The sequence below is a fragment of the Anastrepha obliqua genome, chromosome 3 (assembly GCF_027943255.1).
Source record: "Anastrepha obliqua isolate idAnaObli1 chromosome 3, idAnaObli1_1.0, whole genome shotgun sequence".
Classification (NCBI taxonomy): Eukaryota; Metazoa; Arthropoda; class Insecta; order Diptera; family Tephritidae; genus Anastrepha; species Anastrepha obliqua.
This window is the reverse complement of record NC_072894.1, coordinates 39545919-39565912: the sequence shown is the minus strand read 5'-3', so window position 1 is coordinate 39565912 and position 19994 is coordinate 39545919. Positions and strand designations below refer to the sequence as shown.

The 19994-nt window shown below is 35.1% G+C and overlaps 2 protein-coding genes across 3 annotated transcripts; both read left to right on the top strand.

Moving 5' to 3' along the window:
- The first annotated feature begins 1231 nt into the window (after positions 1-1231).
- On the top strand, positions 1232-3098 carry LOC129242637 (phospholipid scramblase 2-like). Of its 2 annotated transcripts, XM_054879396.1 has the most exons (5): positions 1232-1300; positions 1460-1791; positions 1888-2378; positions 2500-2658; positions 2718-3098. In XM_054879396.1, the coding sequence occupies exons 2-5, from the start codon at positions 1707-1709 to the stop codon at positions 2739-2741; spliced, it is 759 nt and encodes a 252-aa protein (XP_054735371.1). In that variant the 5' UTR covers positions 1232-1300; positions 1460-1706; the 3' UTR covers positions 2742-3098. The 2 variants fall into 2 exon arrangements, with proteins under 2 accessions (XP_054735371.1, XP_054735370.1); XM_054879395.1 differs by lacking the exon at positions 1232-1300 and having other exon boundaries at positions 1409-1791.
- Positions 3099-4907: 1809 nt separating this feature from the next.
- Positions 4908-18964, top strand: LOC129240166 (phospholipid scramblase 2-like). Its single transcript, XM_054875761.1, has 5 exons — positions 4908-5343; positions 8309-8576; positions 17740-18230; positions 18319-18477; positions 18875-18964. The coding sequence occupies exons 1-5, from the start codon at positions 5209-5211 to the stop codon at positions 18905-18907; spliced, it is 1086 nt and encodes a 361-aa protein (XP_054731736.1). The 5' UTR covers positions 4908-5208; the 3' UTR covers positions 18908-18964.
- Positions 18965-19994: the final 1030 nt, after the last annotated feature.

Sequence of the window (19994 nt, the reverse complement as noted above, 5' to 3'; positions counted from 1 at the left end):
ACGAAGTTGTATATATTTGTGTATGAAAAGAACATGTTTAAAAGCTATTTTTAAAAAAAATTTTAAAAAACAATGTTTTTTAAAATTCATAAATTTTAATTTTTTTTTTTTTTTTATTAATATAAGCCAGCAAATATTACGCACAGGATACATGTAAGTTCATAATTCTAATGTGGCTCAACTTGCAGATCCAAGAATATGAAGGAATATGATTTTTTTTTTCGTAAAATTAATTATAAATAGATAATCAAATGCTTCACAGCCTTTGTTCTTCCGGCTAAAATATATAAAAATATCGTACCCTAAATGAAAAATGAAAAATTGGAAGTCGGCTCAAGCAAAAGGAAAAAAAAACCACCTTGGGCTTTGAAGTTTTTTCTTAGTCAGTTCAATACTATAAAAAAATTATACTTTTGACATATCTATAAAAAAAAACTGTAAGTTGGAGTTTAGTAATTCTTTTTGATTTTATTGTTGGTTCTATTCTGGAATTTAGAAATACCATTAAACATTGCGTAGGTGGTGTGTTGCAAATTTGACTTTCTTCCGCTAAGTCCCCAGTGTGCGTCGTGTTATAGAATGGTGGCATTAGCATATAACATGACCATTAACATTCAACAGGAGTTAAAAAGTAATTAGTTGTGAAAATATTTTTAAATATATGTATCACCGGGGACAAAAACTTTTGGATTGATAAACTGCATTATTTTAACTCAAAATTCAAATCTAAACAGTAAACTGTAAAATGGTTATGTTTATTTTTATATAAAAAATAAAAATAATTTTTTAATAAAGAAATTAATTTTTTACGGAAAAATTTAGTAAAATTTTATTACAAAAAGTACATTCTAACGAGATTTTAAACAATTTCGCAAATCGTATTCCCCAACCCTGCTTGAAACTAACAAGGTGCTTTTACCAGAGCAGCTGCTTTGTTTTGTTATTTTCTTGCCATTCGATAATTTGCAAGTCAAAGTGATCGATATTTCTATCAGAATGTAAACAAACAAGCAAAACAAAAACGCAAAAGAGATAACTTGGATATCAAAACTTCCAAAAACCAAGAAAAAAACAAATCAGCTACTATAGCCGTTATATCTTATATTAATTCTCTGTACACCAGCATGAAAAAATCAAGCACAAGGTTGTATTTTCAACCACAGAAAGTTGATACACAACACTGGCTGTCCTTCAAATATGTCATTGGTTTATTTACTTAAAAATTAAAATTAAATAATTGCTAGCTATGCATGTACCGCAAGTACACAACATAGCATGTCGCAAAACTTTCTATTAAAAGGTAAAGGAAATTTGGAAACTGATTGTTATTGAAATTGAATATACGCCAATTCCAATGCATTCATGTGGCACTCGTATATTTCTTTATCGATTTGTTTTGTCTTTTTTCTTTTATCTATTGCCCGTTTGTTGTGGTTTCATTTTACCCTTTTTATTTAAGGAGTGTCTGTTACACAGTTTTTATTATTTAGTTCTTTTAATTTTTGAGAAATGGCTGAAAACTTCTTTAAATAGAGATCCAATATAACACAGCGAGCCCCAAAATAATCAAAGTCATATAAACAACGCTGAAGATAGCTTAACAAGTGAATGATAGATTCGTGACAATAGTCATATTCTCATAACACATTTAAAACCGAAAGTGCCTACGATTACATTCAATTTTGAGGCGATAAGAAACGTTCAGAATGCAAAAAAATCGTGACTATGAAGGTGTCCCACAAGATGCTCCACCAATTGTGAGACAGCCACGAGCCACAATGGGACCGCAAGGTAGTTTAATGTTTACGCACTTATGTATGCATATATACATATGCAGGTATTGAGTGTAAAATGTTTACAAGATCTTTCACATTTTCCTTTTAATAGAGACTTGGATGAGTATTCCTATCGGAATACCTAACTGTCCATCTGGCTTGGAATATCTAACGGCTGTTGACCAATTGCTTATAAAGCAACAAGTGGATTTGGTTGAAGTTTTTTTCGGCTGTGAAATGAAAAATAAATCAAAAATAAAGAACGCGGCTGGTGAAAATGTCTACTTAGCTGTCGAGGACACGCACTGTTTGACCAGAAACGTGTGTGGCTCCTGCCGTCCATTTGATATACAAGTGCTTGATAATTTTCAGAATGAAGTCTTACATATATACAGACCACTACGATGCGAGTCATGTTGTTTTCCGTGTTGTTTACAAACGTTAGAGGTATCTTCGCCCCCGGGAACGGTTATTGGAAGTGTAGAGCAAGAGTGGTCACTATTACGTCCATTATATTTAATCAAAAACGCTTATGGCGAAGAAGTATTGCGTATACGTGGTCCACGCTGTACCTTCAAGTGTTGCGCTAATGTAGAGTTCAATGTAAGTGACGAAAACTAAAACTCAAACATTTATATCATACATACCTACATGTAGTACGCATAATAGTTTTAAAAAGATTTGTGATTTTGAAATATGTATACATTATTTTATCGACGTGTAGATTTTCGCGATGAATGGTGACAAAATAGGAAAAATCTCAAAGCAGTGGACTGGCATAAACAAGGAAGTATTTACAGATGCTGATTATTTTGGCGTTAAATTTCCAATTGAATTGGACGTACGCATGAAGGCAGTGATTTTAGCAGCCACTTTTCTTATTGTAATTAATCATTTACAAAAAAAAAACGCTTATATTAATTTATTTCTTTTATTTTGTAGGACATGGTGCATTTTGAATATTAAATAAATGTTAAAAACATTTTACCAACTTAGCCAGTACAGCAAGCATTGCTACGACTTGAAGAATTTAAGTCCTCTATACTCAACACGCACATCAATAATTTTGCGCTCGATATTTTTTCACTTTTTATAATTTCATGCTAACTAAGGAAATACTTACAAATCAAAATGCTCTCAAACAAGCCACCAAACCCCGCCTTTTATAACTCCGTGACTATATATTTTTTTATTAATATTTACAATAACAATATCAAAAGACTAAAGTTATATTTATAATGCAAGCGTTTTTAAAATGTTTACAATAAAGCTACTTTGAATATGTACTTAAATGAGAAAATTGCAATAAATTAGTATTCTGAAGTGTTCGGTTCTTCTTTATAAAAGCGAGAGCTAACAAAGGCATAGCACAGATGAAAAACAACATTCGGGTCGAATTTTCTTAATTCAATGCGATTTCATAGTCCTTAAGTTTTAATTCTCGTATGACAGCCTGCAGACGTGCTCATAGTGGACATTAAATTGATGTGATTTTTCCAACGCTCCGGCTCTGAAAGTATTCGATGCGGTACCGACTGGCGGTAGCAGAGGAAGAGGAAAGCCTCCTATGCGTTGGAAAGATCAGCTGGAGAAGGACTTGTTTTCATATGTAGTTACCAACTGGCGCCGGTTAGCACTAGAAAGAAACGACTGGCGAGCTTTGTTAAAATCGGCCAAAATACTTAACGGTTATCGCGCCATTCAAAAAGAAGAAGAAGAATTTTTCAAACTTAAAAATAGTGAAGCATGAATCTAAATTTTTAAATGTTTTGTTTTTTAACAGCGTTTAGGCGATACATTTCAAATACCCTTTTATATATACATATGTAACGAGAAAACTCATAAAACGCTCAAATTTAGTTATAAAATGTGTGTACTATTACGACAACGCCCCTCCAAAATTAAATATTTGTTAAATTCTATTATGCAGGGTTGCTTTCTGCCGTCGCTTAAATTTACGCACTGAAATCGGCGCTCAAAGTTGCACACACTGTGCAAGGCGAATTCAATGCAAAAGGTGACAGTTACTTAATTTTTCGTTTTTCGTTTTTCGACAAGTCTAACGACAGGCTTCTTTCCAATACAAATTGAACGAACGAAACGAACAAAATAAGGAGAAATTACATGTTTATGGAAATTCTAAAAACACGTAGTTGTGGGCCACTTCTTTCATTTACTTTTTCAATTATGTTTTGTGACGGCCAAGGAATTTTCGAGACATTAATATTTAAAGGTATTAAATGACGTTTGACCATCGATATTTCCTCATTTTCCAACACTTTACTCGCTTCAATATTTTAAGTGTAGGCATTGTCATGCTGTGTTATCGTCACTTTGGAAATGTCATCAAGTAAGCTAATAAGTTGTACCCGCGCTCGTGATAGTTTGATGCATACGATGAAGAGAAAGAAGGACGCTGAGATTATGGGTGAGTCCCTTTTGCAAAGAAAGGAAAAAACTGAAATTATCAAAGACACTGTCAATGTGAGCGTCAAAAAAAAAATACCAATTGGTTATCAAACATGCAAAATGACAACCCATTGCTTCACAGATGTTGGCAATATATGGCGTAAAATATTTTATAACATCAATTGCCAAATTCATTCAATTTTTACCGCTTTAACACAATCATAAATATAGTATAGAGTTGTCTAGTAGTAAGAAATCAGTAAGTGTAAATAAATGAAAGAGTTGTTAGGGTAAGAAATCGATAGTGACGTTATTTTTTATTATCGATGTCATAGATGGAGTTGCAGCATGATGGAAAGAATAATGAAATGGCGCCTATCGTGGTCCTATTACTTTGCGCTCAGCGAATTTGACAACTAGTTACGTTATTTTAGCTCCAGTATGGCCAGATTACCATTTTCGTAACTTGATTTAGCATTTCTTTGTTTTTTTTTTTATTATTTTTTGTCTCGGAGTTTTAGTTCTTTATTCATGACATTTTTCTAGCTGTTCTAATTAAAATGTCATGTTTATAATTTTGTAAAATATACATTTTTTAATAAGTATTTAAATAATTCACTTAGTTTTATTTAGCTTTACTTTTTTTAACATCTGGTGGCATTGCCCGCGATTGCAGGTGTTGTTGGTGTTCTTCTGCTTTCGCTCAGATGGGCGCAATCTTCTTTCTATCATTCTTGTCGGCAAACGTCTTTCTATCACTCTTGGGCGCAATCTTCTTTCTATCATTCTTGGGTGTGCAGCATGATTAATTAATCAATTAATAATTGAATCATGAGTTCTAACATAATGTGAAACGTGACAACTTTTGGAGTGTAGTCTTCCTTATTTCTGTTTCTAGTCCTGCGTTTTGCTTACCCCTGGAAGGAATATATATCCGAGGGACTTGACTGATTCTCTCAGAAGGCGAGGAGTACTTATCACAGAAAACTTGTTAAAAGAAAATCTTCTAACATCTCAACCCACAATGTCGATGCCAATGAGTAATGTAGATAAGGGCGGATATGTGCCGGCAGGATTTGGAGCGGGGTACCCATCAGGAGGGCCTGCCCCTAATATGCCGCAAGGGGAAGCCTATGGGCCCTCAGCACCGGGTGCATATGTGAGTATGTAAATTAACTTCCGTAAAAGGGGCGTTAAAGTAATCTTGTACAACGCTACAAACAACTAAGAATGTCGTCATTATATCAAAATAATGTCTTCGTATATCAATATCAAAAATTTATTTGATTTATTTCGATCATTATAGAGCAGACAAATAAATTCAAGCCGATTTGGATTTCCTCCAGCGAAAAAAATATTGGTAATAAATGAAGATTAAGCACCGTTTCGCCAGAAAAAAAAACCTGGGCACAGTAGAGCAAAAACAGCAACAATATATTATGTTCTATTTTTACTTTTGGAATGTCAAAATCTAATTTAGACAAAATTTGACAATTTAAAGACGAAAAAAAATGCTTACTGCTACTGTCTGCTCAATATACCTTGTTCGTTAGAGCATTTTTATGCTGATTTCATATGAAAGGTATCATATTTGAATTTACTTGTTCATGACCTTCTTAATACTCTGGTAATTGGACTTTTCGGAGAAAAGAGATAGTATATATACACTTTATGGAATAAGTGGAAAAATTGGTCAAAAAATTGATCACACTATATTTAAGCTAATGTTAAGTAATGTTCCGCGTTTCGTGGGAAATATTGTTTAAATATATTACTTTGTGTAAAGAGAAAGTGAAGTTTGACCTCTAAGTGTACTAATCTTTGTGTATTTAGTGATTGGAAAGAGCAACAATATAAAAGTGTTTTTGTTAATAACTTTTGAAGGGGAAAAAACATTTTGCTTCTTCAGATTTGTAATGCTGGGGTTAATACGCATTGATTGGTACCACGCTTGATTTTTCTTGATAAATTTTTCCACTTATTCCATAAAGTGTATAATCACCAAAATGTTTTTTTGTACCTTTGTATTTTTTATAGAAATGAAGTTTTTTCAGAAACTCAAAAAGATATAATGAATTAGTAGTTTTCGAGGTATTAACGTTTTTAAAAGGCTTAAACTGGAATTTGACTTTTACTTGTTCCTAAACAAAAAAATCGAAAAATTTTCGAAAAATTTTAATCGAAATTTAACTTTATTATACTAAAATTTAATGGGTTATAAAACTGCGTATCCAATTTTTTTTTATTCAGATTAAACATTTTTATTATTTCATTCAACACCCTTTATTGGGTGTTTGGCTCTACTTTTTATTTGAGGTGTGTCTTTAAGTTGTTCCACGTATTGATGTTGACCTAAGCTGACACCGAATGGCACATATTTTTTATGAGGAGTTTTTTCATAACAGAAATACACTTGGTGGTTTGCCAATGCCTGCCGAGGGGCGACTGCTATTAGAAAAATCTTTTTCTACCCTTTCGGTGTTTCATGCACGGAGATTCGAATGGTTCCTGTACACTTACCATTCAGCTAATTGTTGCCTTTATTAAATCTTTTACTAAACTTGTGAAAGAAAGGTTACTATTATATTACTACGATAAGGAAGCCGATTTTTGGAAACGAGAAGCTGCTTGAATACAGAACCTTTTATTATTGAATCATGATCTGAATTCAGTAACGAATTTTTTTTTTTTTTTTTGAACATGTTTTTTAAATTATTTTTCATGTCGTTACTCATTTAAAACTTATTAACAGTTCCGTTCTGACGCATTTTTGAAGCCAGTTGGCTGAAACGCACCAATCCAAGTGGAAATAATTTAATGATTTCGAAAAACAAAGAATTTTAGACTTGAGGAACTGTGGCAAAGCGCTAAGAGAAATAGTTTGTAAAATAAATAGAACACAGTGTGTTGTTAAAAACATTTCGAGGTTTGGGCGTGAAAACTAGGTCCAGTAAAAGATCACAGGGCATTCTTCCAAAGATTCTGCAATCATAAAACGTTTTACGCTCAGAGAAATGTCTGCCACTGGAGCTTCTTCATCTAAAGTAGTAAATAGGCTGAACTTAAATTGCCATCCCGGTACCCTACAAAATAGATAGCGTCTTCAGGACAACACGCTTTTTCATATGGCAAAAGTTGCTCAGTTTTATCATATCCAACCTTATATACTGGACATCGGTCGAAAACTTGTGGGGAATCCTGGCAAGATGAGTTTTCGATTCTAAAAAGCCGTCTTTTGCCACTAGTGTGTGTAAATGAATTCTTCCTGACACTATTAAGAACCTCGTTCGAAGTGTTCCTTGTGAATTACTGGCCATGATCGAATATAAGACTGGGTGTAATAAGTAAAACTTATCTTGGTTTTATAATTATTCTTATATTGAAACTTTTCCGATGTTCAGCACTAATTTGAATAAATAAGTGAAGGTGAATACGTAAATAAAAATAATAGTTTTCTATTATTATTTTTTATTAATAATTATTGAAAATATCAAAGGAGAAAATAAAGCAATAGTGCAAATTTGTATGATGCCGATTCAAAAGGCTTTGCGTACAACAATGGTCGATTTTTTACACTACATTTTTTCCAAAGTTGCTAGAATTTCACATCGAAGCCCTTAATGTTCACCAAGTCGAAAACAAATCTTAAAACCCCGACTATTTTTTACTCACTAACTATAAATCTATATATCGTCCCCTTAGTATTAAAATAGCCTATAAATTTTTTGATGTTTTGAGAAAATGAATTTCAAACTTTTTGTCGAAAGTAGCTCTCACTCAAATCTCGTTATGTCTGTAAATATTTATTATTTTTTGTCTGACGTTTTGACCCACTTTGTGGAACTAGAATTTGACAAAATTTTGACCACATATAAAATCGACGATGGAGAATCCAAAAATTCAATAAAAAAATAATAGCCTATGAGCACATAGGCTATTGTTATACTAAGGGGACGATGCATAAATATTATTGTGATCGTTTTTATCTTTATTGCGTCTCACGAAGTCGCTGAATTTCAATGTACTCCACAAATTGCAATATAAGAAAATAAACTTTGTTATTGTATAATTTTATATTTCCTTTATTAAGACGTAATTTTTATCAATTATTTTCATTTGATTAGGGTTTTACTCCTGGCCCACCACAGGGCGGCGGCTATGCGCCCGTACCACAAATGCCTGCCTACGGTGAAGTTCCTCCAAATATTGGTGGTCCACAACCTCCATATGGTGGTATGGCTCAACCACAGCCACTGTACAATGGTGGCGGTGGCTTTCAACCTTCGCCTGGATTTGGCCCACAAGGTCCAGTAGTTACGCAACCGGGAATGCCGCCACCAGGACAACCTGGACAACCAATGATGCAACCACCACAAGCAAAGGGACCGGCAGGTGAGTAATATATAATATATGCACTCGTACATGTACAAATGTAATACATTTTATGTATATTCAAGTTCTGAGAAGTGTCAACTAAGGCATTCTCAGAGAGTATATGTAGCCCTCAAATCATAAACGGGCGGCCTATCCTTAAACGGGTGAAAAAGTAGGGAGTTCTTTGGAAAGGAAGTTAAATAAACATATTTTTTTCATTCAATGTTAAAAGTAAATTCCGGAGTATTTGACTCGAGGCTGGTCTCTTACAAGCGTCCAACAAAAGTCTTCAACTTATAGATAATGAATTTCATCTTCACTTGCACTACATGAATGTAAATCAATTTTCAAAAGGCAAAAGGCAATATAAAGTATTCAACGTTTCCACCGCAGTCGATTCTACGTTACCGAAAGGACCCGGATTTATATCCGGCCAAGGATTGCCACTCCAGCAGCATCCCCCGTATGTAAGTATGGGGGATGTTTATGCTGCTACAACAACAACAACATAAAGTATTCAATTCAGTATTTTTGTTATAAAAAACGAAAATAATTAAATATACATATAATATAATTTTTTTGGAAGTTTTCCAGTAAACAAAACAAAAACTTCATTTTATAACTCAAACCTAAAGTTGGGCAATGAAAATTTGGAAATAAACGAAAATTGATTTTTGTGCAGTATACCTTTGCACTAAATGCTGCTTGAAGACGGCATTGAGTCTACTAGAGTTTTGGGGAAATATTTTGGAATATTTTTCCATATATTTTGAATGGCTAATTTAAGGTAATTTTTACCACTCATCTGCCGTTGCGCAATTCGCTCTCAATATGGGTCCACAAGTACCACATGGGACTGAGATCTGGGCTCAATATAGTACGTTTGTTGGGGTGATTGATACACTTCATTTCAATGTTTAGAAACAAACAATGATTATTTACTCATAATTTGACACTGTTTTAAAGGAAAACTTAGTGCAATTCGCCATGACATACAGGCAAGTTAACGGAAATACATTAAATGCATGCATGGATATAGTGTAGCGGATTAAGACTCAGCGGCTCCGCTGTCTAGATCATGTCGTACAAACAGGCACAAACGACGACAAACAAATTTCAGACTGATTGATTGGTTTGATTAGTTTGGATTTAGGAGCTATTCGAGTAAGACATGCTTCGTGATTTTCGCTAAGATGGAAAAAGAGCAGAATTGTTTTTGTTTTTGGATGGGAAAAAATGCGAGGAGATAAAAGCAAAGTTGGATGCTGTCTATGGAGACACTTCACCATCTATGACCACCGAATTTAAACGTGGGCGAACATCCGTTTTTGATGAGGAGCGACCTGGACACCTGACAGACGAGTTTACCGAGGAAATCATTCAAAAAGTCCACGACATGATTCTCGCTGATCGACGAAAGAAAGTGCACGAAATAACAGAGGCTATAGGTGTATCGACCGGACCGGCAATTAATATTTTGCATGATAAGTTGGCGATGAAAAAATTGTCGGCCCAATGTGGGCCTCGATTGATCCCGGAGGATAACAAGCGAATGGGGCTGTTAACTTCGAAGCAGTGTTTGGAGCAATTTAAGCAAGACCTGAGGAAATTTTTGTGTCAAGTTGTTACCGTTGATGAAATCTGGATTCATCATTACACACCAGAAACTAAGCAACAATCAAAATAATGGATTTCTCCCGGTGAATCTGCTCCAAAGAAGGCGCAGACAGACCCATTGGCCGGAAAGATCATGGGATGCGAACGGAAGATTTTTTGGGATGCGAACGGCGTCATCCTCATTGATTTTTTAGGAAGGACGATTATTGAACAATATGCAGTAAGTTATTGGACCGCTTTTACAAAAAATTCATCCGGAGTTGTCGCCGCCAAACTGCATGAATTGCTGCTGCGTCCCCCATATTCACCCGATGTGGCTCCCTGCGACTTTTTCTTATTCCCTGACATGAATAAATGGCTCGTGGGAAAAAATTTAGTTCAAACGAGGAAGTCATCACCGAGACAGAGGCGTATTTTGTAGAGTTCGACAAATCCTATTATTGGAGAAGTTAAAAAAATGGCCGTTGCGTTGGGAGAAGTGTATCTTTCTAAAAGGAAACTATGTTGAAAAAAAAAATAAAAATAAAAAAGAAAGGGTGCCTTCATTTCTAGCACGGGTACTATTTGAATCTCCCTCGTATATATTTTAATGACCACATGAATATTTTCTTTTTGTTCCTATTGTCACTAGTTTAAGTTTTAAAAGATCATTGAATTATTGTTTATATTTGTTATATTAATCTCTGAAATAAAATCACATACAATGAATATCTGTTATTATTAATTTGAAAAACTTGTGTGTGGATGTGGTATATCTCTATGTATGCACGTATGCACGTACAAGTTCATACAACTTATACAGTCCGCGTCAAAAGATAGCACCAGATTTGACTATTTTTCCTTTTCCTCTAATCTTGTTTGTTTATTATTTTTTATAAAAGTATAGCTTTTAAAAATATTATATATATATATATATAATTGGCGCGTACACCCTTTTTGGGTGTTTGGCCGAGCTCCTCCTCCTATTTGTGGTGTGCGCCATGATGTTGTTCCACAAATGGAGGGACCTACAGTTTAAAGCCGACTCCGAACGGCAGATATTTTTGTGAGGAGCCTTTTCATGGCAGAAATACACTCGGAGGTTTGCCATTGCCTGCTGAGGGGCGACCGCTATTAGAAAAATGTTTTTCTTAATTTTGATGTTTTCGAGATTCGAACCGACGTTCTCTCTGTGAATTCCGAATGGTAGTCGCGCAACAACCCATTCGGCTACGGCGGCCGCCTAAAAAATATTATAGCATTATCTAAACAAACCATATAAATGCCAAGGTTCAATTTTAATAAAACAATAGAAAAATTCCACAAACTTTCGGAATTGGGATTTTTAATTCTAGACAAATTTTCGGTATGCATTGAATTGATTATTGAATTTTAATATTATATAATATAGTATAAGTGCTAAAATGTCACGTTGACTTCTTATAATTTTTTTCGTTTTCTATATATGATACAAAAATTCATATATACACTTCGGAATTACCAATTGATCGTTGCGTGCATTATCGATGACAAAAACTATTAAAAGTGAGTTTTCACAAAACTGGCTCCGGCGATTATCTTTGTTTTGGTTTTAAAATAGTCTAGGGGCCCATATTGAAAAATCGGAAAAATGTTGATTGCAAGGACTTTTTATTTAAATCCATTTCAGACGCACTGTGATATAGTTTTTGATTGGCGTGATAACCGCTTAGGCGAGTTTGGTCGAGTTTAACAAAGCGTGCTAGTCGTTTCTTTCTTGTGCTAACCGGTGCCACTTGGAAACACCAAGTGAACCCAAGTCCTTCTCCACCTGATCTTTCCAACACAGAGGAGACCTTCCTCTTCCTCTGCTACCACCAGCTGGTTCCACATCGAATACATTCAGAGCCGGATAGTTTCACCAACGTGCAATGGTCCTAAAATCTTCTGCATAATCTTTCTCTCAAACACTCCAAGGGACGCCTTATCGGATGTTGTCATAGTCCAAGACAATGAGCTATACTTTTATAAAAAAAAATCATAAAAATCCAAAAAAAGTCAAACTGGTAAAAATGTAGATGAGCTATCGTTTTGTCACGGAGTGTACGTAGCTTACTGAAGGTTTAATTCCAGTATATGCACGTGTACATATGTACGTATATGTAATTGCATCTTTGCTGATCATTGAAGTAATTATTATTTTAAAAGAATTTACTTGTTCCTTCTGCGATAAGACTTACCGACAAATGTGCGATAGTCGCGTCTGTCATATATTAAATATGCGTATTACGTCCAACATAGTCAATGACCTGGTATTTGTGTATGCTAAATGGAATGCAAATCGATCGAGAGTTGGTCTGTTGTGGGCTAATTTCAGTATATAATTTTGAGAACTCGAGTTCAGCGACGCAGAGTATTGATCTACTTTGCTTCGAAAAGATTCGAAAAATGCGAAGGAGAATCTGAGCATTTGGCATTCCCCTATTCATGTATCATACATACATAGATACTTCAATATACCTATATTTATATGCAACAATTGCCAATGTTTGTTTGCTAAAATTAGTATTAGTGTATTGTAGTTACAAATGGCTGTTTAGTTAGATTCTCACATTTCACCGCACTCCCTTCCTACACATGCATATGCACATTCATATACTAAAAAACCGAATACATTATAATACAATAAACCTACCTATGTACATGATTACGTTTCGAAAATTCTATGGTACCTTCACATCTTATCACTAAGTTCTTTAATTGAACAAATTAAATGATAAACGCGCGCAGCGAATGTGATGGCTTTACGTCCTCGTCGGTTTGAAATTCATCCACATACATTTAGTCTTGCAACAACGGTCCGGCTGGACAATACTTTGTGTTTACCAAGGCGAATTTATTACAGGGGACAGCAAACACATATAAGTAAAACCCTACATGTATTTGTTGTTGCGTTTGGTCCAAGCATCACGTCAAAATCAGTAATCAAATGTAAACTTACGAATGTAAACATACCAATCCAGACATACAAAGCATATCATTTTCACGTAAGCCACCTACGGCGAAAAATTCAGCTGGGTGAATGCTGTCACCTTAATAAATCCACCTTGGTGTTTACACATTTCATTTCAAATTTGTGTTACTTATATAGAGTAAAATTACATAACTAACGCCTTTCAAGCAGAATGTGCGAATCTCGATCGGGTAAAAATTTGTATGCTTCAACAGTTGAGTTGCACGGTTCAGCAGCAGCGGCTCCAAAGAAAACTCATAACGAAAGAAGTGCCAATAGCAACGGTATTGGTGGTGTGGGTGCAAATGTGTTGCGCATAATTTGGCATAGTTTGTATGAAAAATACGAATATTTGCGCAGACGTAGCGGTAGTTTAAAACTTGTGGTCGTGCGCGAAACGAATAAGCCTTTGGCGAAAAAATTTCGACGTTCGCTGTGTTTAAATAAATCGGCAAAAAAGAAAGGATATGCGTTTTTCCTAAGTGATGAGGATAAAAGGTGAGAAAGTGTGTAAGAAATGTCAGAAATAAATGCACTTTGTGCATTTAAGAGCCAAAGTCATAAAGTGATTAAGATTAATGATAACAAAGCTTATTTACTAGTAGCAAAGTATTTATGTAAATGTATTTATGGACTTTGGACAACAAAATTTACAGAACTTTAACAATTTTTACCTTCATTTAAATACGTTTTTTGCGCTTAAAAGAAGTTTACTATATAAATTTTCGTTGCTTTGTTAAGAATCCAAGTACTGGGTTTGCATTTAAATGTCTGTAAGTATGCAGCACACACGAGACCGCCAACGGATCTTTATTTATTTTAATTTTGGAACTTATTTTCGTTCATGGGATTTTTCGTGTATTGAAAAGCCTATGTTCCTAATAGAGTGGTTAGTGCCAATTTATACACGGAGACATCTGGAAGGGAGGCACTGAAAATTTGATGTTTAATTCGTGGTCACACGGGCAAAATTGTTTTCGGCAACATTCGTTTTTTTGACGCTTACTTCTGTATCATCTTCTGGTTCGGATATAGTTTCTTAAATATTTCATGAAGAAAGCAAACTGAGTTGGTTAAATAATAAACATTTTTTTATTTACATACACATATTTTTGTACTTGAATAAAAAAAATTAACTTAAAAATACTTTATATATAAAAACTTAACTCAAAATTAATTTGAGTATCTAGAAATGAAAATTTAGAAAACATTTGAAAAAAAAAAATTGGAATTCAATATAAAACTATCCCATAAGTTTTTTAAATTATACTTACTTTATTAGCAAAAATAATCCTGCATTTCTCAAACAGCGGTCTCATGTTTGCCATCGTTGATTTCTTCCGTTTGACTGAAAATCAACACAGAACTCAGAACTTTCACCCACAAAAGAAGAAAACATATGAAGTAACGTAAAAAAAATGGCTTGCAGTCAACTTTAAGATTGACAATACGAATAAGAGGCACAATGTGTGTCGCCAGTACGGGAGACAAACCCCTCTCTCTTCTCCTTTTCCCACGAACAGAATGTTTCCCTGTGTAAATAGGCGCTTATATTCAAAGTAGTAAAACAGCCCGAATATATATAATACGGCCAAGGACAGTCATTTCAGCAGCATTCATATATTTTATTCTATTACAAGTGAAACAACAGTAAAGGATATTTATTGACTCTCGATGGCTTGAGGGTTTTTTGTGATCGCGGTGGAGTGACCATTTGCAAAAACTTGTTATTGTAGTAGCGGTGTAAGAAGCAAGTTTTGTCAAGTGCTCTAAGATCTTACTGATTACAGCTATTTGAAATGCATGTCATATATATTTACATATATACACATATTCATTTACAGGGTGCGCCATCTTTTATGTCGGTATGAAAACACTGAATAACTTTGAAAAAAAAAAAAAAACAACTGATTTGTATAAGTGAGGTATTTTTATTTGGTTTGGTTATTTACAATTTACTAAAACTATTTTTTGAATACAATATCAATCAAGTGGCCACCTTTATTAACAATCACCCTGTCAAGCATTTCGGGTTTTATAGCGTCGTTTTCGGAACGAATGTTTGCCTTACTTTTCAGATAACCCCCGCTATCCGGAGCGGTTAAGTCAGTAACCGTCTAACCCTTTCTCACGCATTTGCGGGCCGACATAATGAACCAACATCCATCTATATCGGTTTCCATCGACCTTTTAATTTTATCGGTAAAAATATGGCCCAATGATGGTTTTGGCGCAAATGCCGGCCCAAACAGTTGCTTTCCGGTCATGCAAAGGCGTTTCATGGATCTCGTGTGGATTCTCAATTCCCCAAATGCCGCAATTTTGTTTATTCACGCTGCCAGAGAGGTTAAAATGTGCCTAGTCAGTCATTAAAATTTGCTTCCAAAAATTGGGTTCAGTGTTAACCATTCGAGCCACTGTTTGGCCCTATTCCAAGCGACGTGAACAGTCTGTCGGCAATATTCTTTGTGTCAATTGCACTTTATACGGAAACAAATTTAAATCATACCACAATGCACAGCATTGCGGTTTCACCGACGCCAAAATGCTGAGCTCAACGACGATGTTGGCTCCTGGGCAACGCTCTCCCTCACTGCTTCAACAAGTTCATGAGAACGTCTTGGTCGTTGATGAACGGAACGTTGACGATCTCCTACTGTCCCGTGCTCAAAAAAATTCGACGCCAAACGACGAATAGTATTGTCAGACAGTGCCTGTTTGCCGCGATACTTTTCGCGAAATGCGCATTGAGTTAGAACAATAGAACGACTATTTTCGATGTATAGTCGATCGGTTGGTAAATGGCAAAGTTTTACAGTCTTTACATACCGACATAAAGATGGCGCACCCTGTACATATTTATATGTCTTGCAGTTATATGATTACAAGCGATAGCTAAACAAATTTATCTATGAAACACTTGCGATAAGATGTTTGTTTATAAATTACTAGAAAGAACAAAGAAATTTTTTATTGTAGAAATACACTTGTAAAGATATGTATAATACTTTAAAGTAACGTACGCTTACACGATTGGTTTTTGTTGTTGTAGAAGTTTACAAAACCCTACCCAAGTATGATAGATTATCAGATTTGACCTTTAGCTATGGTAAAAAACGAAATAAAACGAGTAACTTCGGTTGTCACGTCACTGGGGTTTCGGCAGAAGAACTCGGCTCTCTCATTTCATACGTATTCGCATACTCGTCCAATCAGTCGTTGTACAGCGAAGTCCATGTTGGTTTGTTTTTTTGCGTATAACCAAAACAATCTCAGTTTATTTGTAAACCCGCTGTTATGACCCCTGTTACGTTAGCCAACCAGCTGATTCTTTGAAATTCGCTGAGAGCTTGTTAACGGTCTGATATTGACCACACCTTCTGAGTTTTTTTTAACATGCCTAATGCTGTGAAATTATCAGTGGCTAATGTTGTTGTTTTTGTTGCTGCAGCATAAACATTCCCCATACAATTACGGAAAACTGCTGGAGTGACAGTTCTTGAAGTCATCGGTCGATGTTATCTAACGGCAGGCCTAGGAAACAGGAAACGTAAAGGGGTGTTACATGAGCGAGTTCAAGTGTGCATGTGAAGAGGTGGTTAGTGTAGTGCAGATGAACTTCACATGCCAGTCACATGTTCGTCATCCTCGATGGGCTCACGATCTCTTCTGAGGCATTCATGCCGCTCATAAATGGCTGTTTTCTTTAAATTATCATTACTTGAACATCGCACCTGAACAACGGGTCGTTAGTTCTGCCTTTTCCAAATTAGATAAAGAAGAATAAAGAACCAAACGAAGTACCTCTTGTCATTGTCATTGTCTCTCATCATGGCCGTCCGAGTGAAAGATTTAATAAGTCCTAACGTATGGCGCTGAGCCTTGGACGATGAGGCGTCCCTTGGCGTGTTTGAGAAAATGATTCTGCGGAGGATTTTTGGACCTGTGCTCGTGGGTAACGGCGAGTATGACAAGCGATGGAACAATGAGCTGCATGAGCTTTACGACGACATAGACATAGCGCAGCGAATAAAGTTCCAGCGGCTTCGTTGACTGGGTCATGTCGTGCGAATGAAAACAAACACTCCGCTCTGAAAGTATTCGATGCGAAAGCAACTGGTGATAACAGAGGAAGAGGAAGGCCTCCGCTCCCTTGGAAAGATCAGGTGGAGAAGGGCCTGGCTTCACTTGATGTTTTCAACTGGCGCCTGTGAGTATGAAAAATAAACGACTGGCGCGCTTTGTTAATCTCGGCCAAAATCGCGAAAGCCATTAATGCGCCAATCAAGAAAAAGAACATATATTCATATATAAGTATACATGTGTTCCCTCGATAGTCCGTTCTAAGCTTGCGAAACGCTTCGGATTTATATCCGGCCAAGGACTGTCACTCCAGCAGCATTCCCCAAACATAAGCGGAGAATGTTTATGCTGCTACATCAACAACAACATACGTACCACATATTTAAAATATGTGAAAATACGGATCTAAACTATGTATTTCTCTTCAGTCCTTTAGTTGTAGTAAATTGATGAAAATCGACAAATATATGGCAGATATTAATGAGTGATGTAATTTTTTTACATTTTTAGGCGATTGGATGAGTATGCCAGCCGGCATACCGAATTGTCCGCGCGGCTTGGAATACCTTACGATGGTCGACCAGCTTTTGGTTAAACAAAAAGTCGAATTACTCGAAGCTTTCACCGGTTTCGAGACCAATAATAAATTCTCAATAAAAAATGCGCTCGGTCAAAAAGTCTATTTCGCTGTAGAAGACAGCGATTCTTGTACGCGTAATATATGTGGTTCATCTCGTCCATTTGATATGAAAGTATTCGATAATTGCCGTAATGAAGTCATCCATATGAACCGACCATTAGCCTGTTCGGCGTGTTGCTTCCCATGCTGCCTACAAACAATGGAGGTATCCTCACCACCTGGCTGTGTAGTTGGCACCATCGAACAAGAATGGTCCTTATGTTCGCCCTCATTTCGTATAAAAAATCATAGTGGTGACACAATGCTACGCATCGAGGGACCCTTCTGTACCTTTTCAATGTGTGGCGATGTACAATTCAATGTAAGCCGATGGAAATAGTTGTTAAGACTGATATCGATGCATGAATTAGTATTTGATATTGAATTGATTATGTTTCTAATTGTTTTAGATTGTTTCCTTAACTGGGGAGTCTGTGGGAAAGATCGTAAAGCAATGGTCTGGTTTAGCACAAGAATTATTTACTGATGCTGATTTCTTTGGTATTACCTTTCCGCTGGATTTGGATGTGCGCATAAAAGCTGTGCTATTGGGCGCTACTTTTCTTATTGTAAGTACTCGATTAATATTATAAAGATTTCACAGTCTCATTTGAGCAAGAGTATTTTTCATAATTGTGTTATATTGTATATAGAGCTATAGCGTTAAGTTTTATCGTTTAAAACTGTTAACACGTTTACGCCGAAGAATTTAAGGATTGAGGTAAACATTGAATCAGTAAACAGTGATTGTGCAGTACTCGTAGTTGGCTAGCATATTTGTTTACATACATACTTACGCATACATATGCATATAAATTGAGTAATGAAATTCTAGAGTGTAAAGCTAAAATCGTATGAGATATAATTTTATTTTCGTTGTATATGTAGATATAAGGAGTTTTTTAAATATTTTCTTATTCTGCAATTAATGTGAATAATAAAAATTATAATTTTCTCTGTTTTTAGGACGCCATGTTCTTTGAAGGAGAAGGAAATTGAGAAACTGATCGACCAGGCATGTTTTAATGAGATTCACATACAACACCGGTAAAAATATAGTGAAATGTTTAAAAATATAGCAACGGATACACACTTCGAAATTAAATACTTATGTTTAATATTAAAACTTTTTCAAAAAAAACAAAAAAAAAACCATTTTGGATAAATTCGAATAACTAACTAGTCCACTTGAAACCAAAGTAAAAATATGGCTTAAAAATATATGTTTTTATGAAATATTTGCTATTTAAAGTGTAAATTACGTGTGTAGTTACGCATTTTGTATGTATTTTTGCACTAAGCCTATGTGTATATATGTACATATGTATGTATTCAATAGCTTTAAAAGTATTGCTGAGAAATTCGCTCTTTGTATGAATTTTTTTTTTTTACTGTTTTTATTATAATCTTTGTAAATGCAAATTTGTTAGAGCTAATAAAATTTAATACTCATGGCCTTATAGCCCTACAAATATAAATGTCTGTATGAATTTTATAATAACATTTACTTCATTCATTCATTTCATTTATTGGCAAATAAAAAAATATATACAATTAAAAAAAGAATTGAATTAATTAAGTGGATTACGATAAAAAGGTTTCTTTGACAACTTTTGCGTACGCAAATCTATAAATGTTGCACAATATTTAAAATAGAAGTAGAAATTATAATGCGGTGTTAAATAAGAAAAGACTAATCAACAGAAAAATATGACCCCTATTATGAGCAACATTCGATCTTCGACTGTAGTCGAAAGTGCTGATCGAACGAATTTTCATTTGGTATTATGGTGCTCATTCGTTGAAGAATAGGACTATTGTGAATTTCGATCGATCGACGCATTTACAATAGATAATTTTTTCTCAGCTGATACAGCAAATCAAAATAAAAGAAAAACTGATTGTATTGAAATTCTTTGCTAACAACATTTTTAAAAGTTAAAAAAAGTATTTTTTGTGAAAATGAGTACAACGGAGTTGTGGTTCGACGATTTATCGGACGATGAAAGATTAGTGGAACTAGCTAGAAGTAGAAAACAGTTGAGGGGCGCATCCAACCCCTACAAATGGCTTCCACTGAGTACGT

Coding starts and splice junctions, on each gene's coding strand:
- LOC129242637 (XM_054879396.1), top strand. CDS start 1,707: ATGCAAAAAAATCGTGACTATGAAGGTGTCCCACAAGATGCTCCACCA. Junction 1,792..1,887: donor AGCCACAATGGGACCGCAAG/GTAGTTTAATGT, acceptor TCCTTTTAATAG/AGACTTGGATGAGTATTCCT. Junction 2,379..2,499: donor GCGCTAATGTAGAGTTCAAT/GTAAGTGACGAA, acceptor ATCGACGTGTAG/ATTTTCGCGATGAATGGTGA.
- LOC129240166 (XM_054875761.1), top strand. CDS start 5,209: ATGTCGATGCCAATGAGTAATGTAGATAAGGGCGGATATGTGCCGGCA. Junction 8,577..17,739: donor ACAAGCAAAGGGACCGGCAG/GTGAGTAATATA, acceptor TTACATTTTTAG/GCGATTGGATGAGTATGCCA. Junction 18,231..18,318: donor GTGGCGATGTACAATTCAAT/GTAAGCCGATGG, acceptor TAATTGTTTTAG/ATTGTTTCCTTAACTGGGGA.